This window comes from Mesitornis unicolor, unplaced genomic scaffold, assembly GCF_000695765.1.
Source record: "Mesitornis unicolor isolate BGI_N332 unplaced genomic scaffold, ASM69576v1 Scaffold51512, whole genome shotgun sequence".
Taxonomy (NCBI): Eukaryota; Metazoa; Chordata; class Aves; order Mesitornithiformes; family Mesitornithidae; genus Mesitornis; species Mesitornis unicolor.
In genome coordinates, this window is record NW_010170868.1 from 1 (window position 1) to 2,185 (window position 2,185).

Genomic DNA, 2,185 nt, shown 5'->3' on the forward strand with positions numbered 1-2,185 from the left:
CAACCGAGCCATTCTGTGATTCTGTGAGATCAGGTTCTCGGGTGAACCCTCAGGAAAATACATGGCAAATTGGTTCTCCTTCCACTCCCACAGGGACAGTGAGGGAAACCCAGGTTTGAAAGTTTTCTTTAAGAAAATTAACGGCCACCAGGGAAGGGACATTGGTTTGCAGCTGAGCCAAAGAAGAGCTCTCAGGACCCCTGCTGGGAAACCCAAATATTTTCTCCTCAAGTCTCATCTGAGCCTGTAAATACAGCCAAATTATGAACTCAATTACCCCAGACCGCTTAGGCATTGAAAACAATGTGAACAAAAAGCAAGATTTAAAAACTCAGAGTATCTATGATAAAATTAAGTCATTTTTATTTCAAGGCTGTTATTACAAAAAGCACTCGTTTTATTATACACTTCAATCAACACACATCCTACCACAGAAACCCCTCTCTACGGAAGGATCACACCACTGCCAATCTCCAAAGCACACCCCAGGAGAGCCCCATCTGCAAAGCTTGACCGATATCACAAATCACAGCATGGTTTGGATTGGAAGGGACCTTTAAAGCTGATCCAGTCCAAGCCTACAGTGAGCAGGGACACCTCCCACCAGACCAAGGTGCTCAGAGCCCTGTCCAACCTGGCCTTGAATGATTCCAGGGATGGGGCATCTTCAAATGCTCTGCAAAATGATCCAACTCACTTGCCCACAGCTGGTAAGTCAGGTTATATGTTTTCCAAGAGTACTTTACACAGAAAACATGACAAGAAGCAGAACAAACAGCACAGCACACAGGTCAACAGAAATGATCCCTGTCCTTGAGAAGCTCCGGGGACCATAAAGGCATCTCCTCTCTTCTTCAGGGAATATTCTTGGCACACACAGGACACGTGTATGTAGCAACTTTGATTTCAAGAGCACTTTCTAGGAACAGCAAGCTCAGAACCCACAGGGTGGATTAAAACTGCCACTGTTTTCCAGATGGAAAGAAGGAAAACATAAAAATCACAAGGACATTACTTGCCTCAAGCTCCCCAGGGAGGCCAAGGTCTGGTCCCTGTAGGGATTTAGGAATTCCTAGCTCTGCCTCTAAACAGCAAGTACCTCCTTGCCTATGAATTCACGAATGCGAGAGGCCGTTTATCAGTCACATCTCCTGTTTGGAAGACTCCCTGCCCTCGTGATTTGAGCCATTCGATTTAAAAAGCAAGAGACTCCTGTCCCAGCTGGTGCTCCCGAAGCAACGCACCAGCTCCATGGCGCAGTCCCTCGTTAAGATCTGCGTGATCCTCTCTGCCATATCCCCGTTGATAGCGAGAGATCGGAAGTGATCGAAGTCGTTCCTGCCCAGTTTCCGCAGGCGGCGCGCGGCCGCCCTGTAGCACTTCCACGGCTGGGGTTCGATCAGCAGGTACTCGCACAGAGAGGAGAGGAAGGCCAGGAACTCCACCAGGCCACTGTCCCCGTGGTTCAGGTGGATCCACATGGTCACAGACATGCAAAAAGCAATGTCAAAGGTGGAACGGCCAAAACGGCCCAGGTAGGAGCTCAGGAAAGGCTCCCTGGCACCCGAGTCCATGATGTCCAGGTTGGCAAAGGATATGGAGGTGGGAAAAGGGCTGCATTGCTGAGCCCTCTCTATCAGCACCGGATCGATGTCACAGCACAGAAGGTTCAGATCCTTTCCAGCTGCGGGCTGGTCCAGGCTGCCTTCGCTCTCCTGAAGGCCAAGGAGATGCCTGTACAGAGCCACACTTAGCTCCTGCAGAAAGGAAAACAACAGGGGTTCACGGGACCATCACCAAGCACAGCAGCCAGGCACAAGCACCACCTCAGAGCTGTCTCTCGATGAAGTTCAGAGCAATAAGCTCACCAACAAGCTTCCTTTCCCTAGCAAAAGGCATGATGATAGCCCCAAGTACCAGAAAGCCAACCCGAGATCAGAACTAAACCAGCATCACCCCACGCTCGGCGTTTTGCTCCAACACCTCTGGGAACGATGAGTTTTAGTCACAGGAATCTTGCTGGGTATCCTCAACCAACACAGGGGTGAAGGCTTCACTGGCTTCCCCAGGTGAGCCTCAGAGGTCCCTGGTGACACTTGGAGCCATTTATAATGCCCAATTTTGAGCGTTTCTTCTGCTGCTGCTAAAGTAAAACCCATTCCCTGACCATTAAATGGCAGCATAA

The 2,185-nt window shown here is 49.8% G+C and overlaps 1 protein-coding gene across 1 annotated transcript; it reads right to left on the bottom strand.

Annotated features, from left to right (window-relative positions):
- Window positions 1-1,142: 1,142 nt before the first annotated feature.
- BCDIN3D (BCDIN3 domain containing) lies at window positions 1,143-1,757 on the bottom strand (the record flags this gene model as incomplete). The annotated part of the gene is made up of 1 exon (XM_010179832.1): window positions 1,143-1,757. A coding segment is annotated over one exon (615 nt), but the record flags the coding sequence as incomplete, so codon positions are not given.
- Window positions 1,758-2,185: the final 428 nt, after the last annotated feature.